At 39.0% G+C, this 629-nt stretch overlaps 1 protein-coding gene across 1 annotated transcript in view; it reads left to right on the top strand.

Moving 5' to 3' along the window:
* Window positions 1-386: 386 nt before the first annotated feature.
* The window catches only part of LOC119588754 (cytochrome b561-like), a gene marked incomplete at its 5' end in the record, with an annotated part of 3,715 nt that continues 3,472 nt past the window's right edge, over window positions 387-629 (top strand). Inside the window, 1 exon segment of the mRNA XM_037937393.1 lies at window positions 387-524. Coding sequence (XP_037793321.1) covers window positions 387-524 — 138 coding nt within the window.

Here is a 629-nt window from a genome sequence, read left to right as displayed (position 1 = left end):
AATGCATATTACTTTTTGTATGATCTCTTCCGTTTATTTTAATTAAATCATTATTTCACCTCCGAGTTTCCATTTTTTTCATCGTGATATTGTTAAAACTTTCCCGTTTTTCCTACAGCTTCATGGTTTAACAATATAATTGCTGGTTTTTCCTTCAGCTTCGGCAATATTTTCAAACAATATCCTTTGTCCTTCAGCTCCGTGATATTTTTAAACAATATCCTTTGTCCTTGGGCTTCGAGATGTTTTAAGACAATATCCTTTGTCCTTGAGCTTCGTGATAATTTAAATAATTGCCGTTTTTTCCTCCAGCTTCGGCGATATTTTTAAACAATACCCTTTGTCCTTGAGCCCCATGATATTTTTAAACCATACCCTTTTTCCAGGCATCTTGTGCGTGGTGCTGGTGGGCGTGTGGATCGGGATCTACCGCGGGGGCTTCGGGTGGCGGGCCGAGCCGGTGCTGCAGTTCAATTGGCATCCGTTCCTCATGGTCTTAGGGATGGTGTTTCTCTATGCGAATGGTGTGTGGTGATTTAGTTATTGTCGTTATTATGTTTTTTATTTAATTTTTATCTGTGTGTAGATTATTTCGACACAGTTTTGTCGTGTATATACGTGTTTTGACG

Source organism: Penaeus monodon, chromosome 24, assembly GCF_015228065.2.
Source record: "Penaeus monodon isolate SGIC_2016 chromosome 24, NSTDA_Pmon_1, whole genome shotgun sequence".
Taxonomy (NCBI): domain Eukaryota; kingdom Metazoa; phylum Arthropoda; class Malacostraca; order Decapoda; family Penaeidae; genus Penaeus; species Penaeus monodon.
The sequence above is the reverse complement of the archived record's forward strand: the minus strand, read 5'-3'. Positions and strand labels throughout refer to the sequence as shown.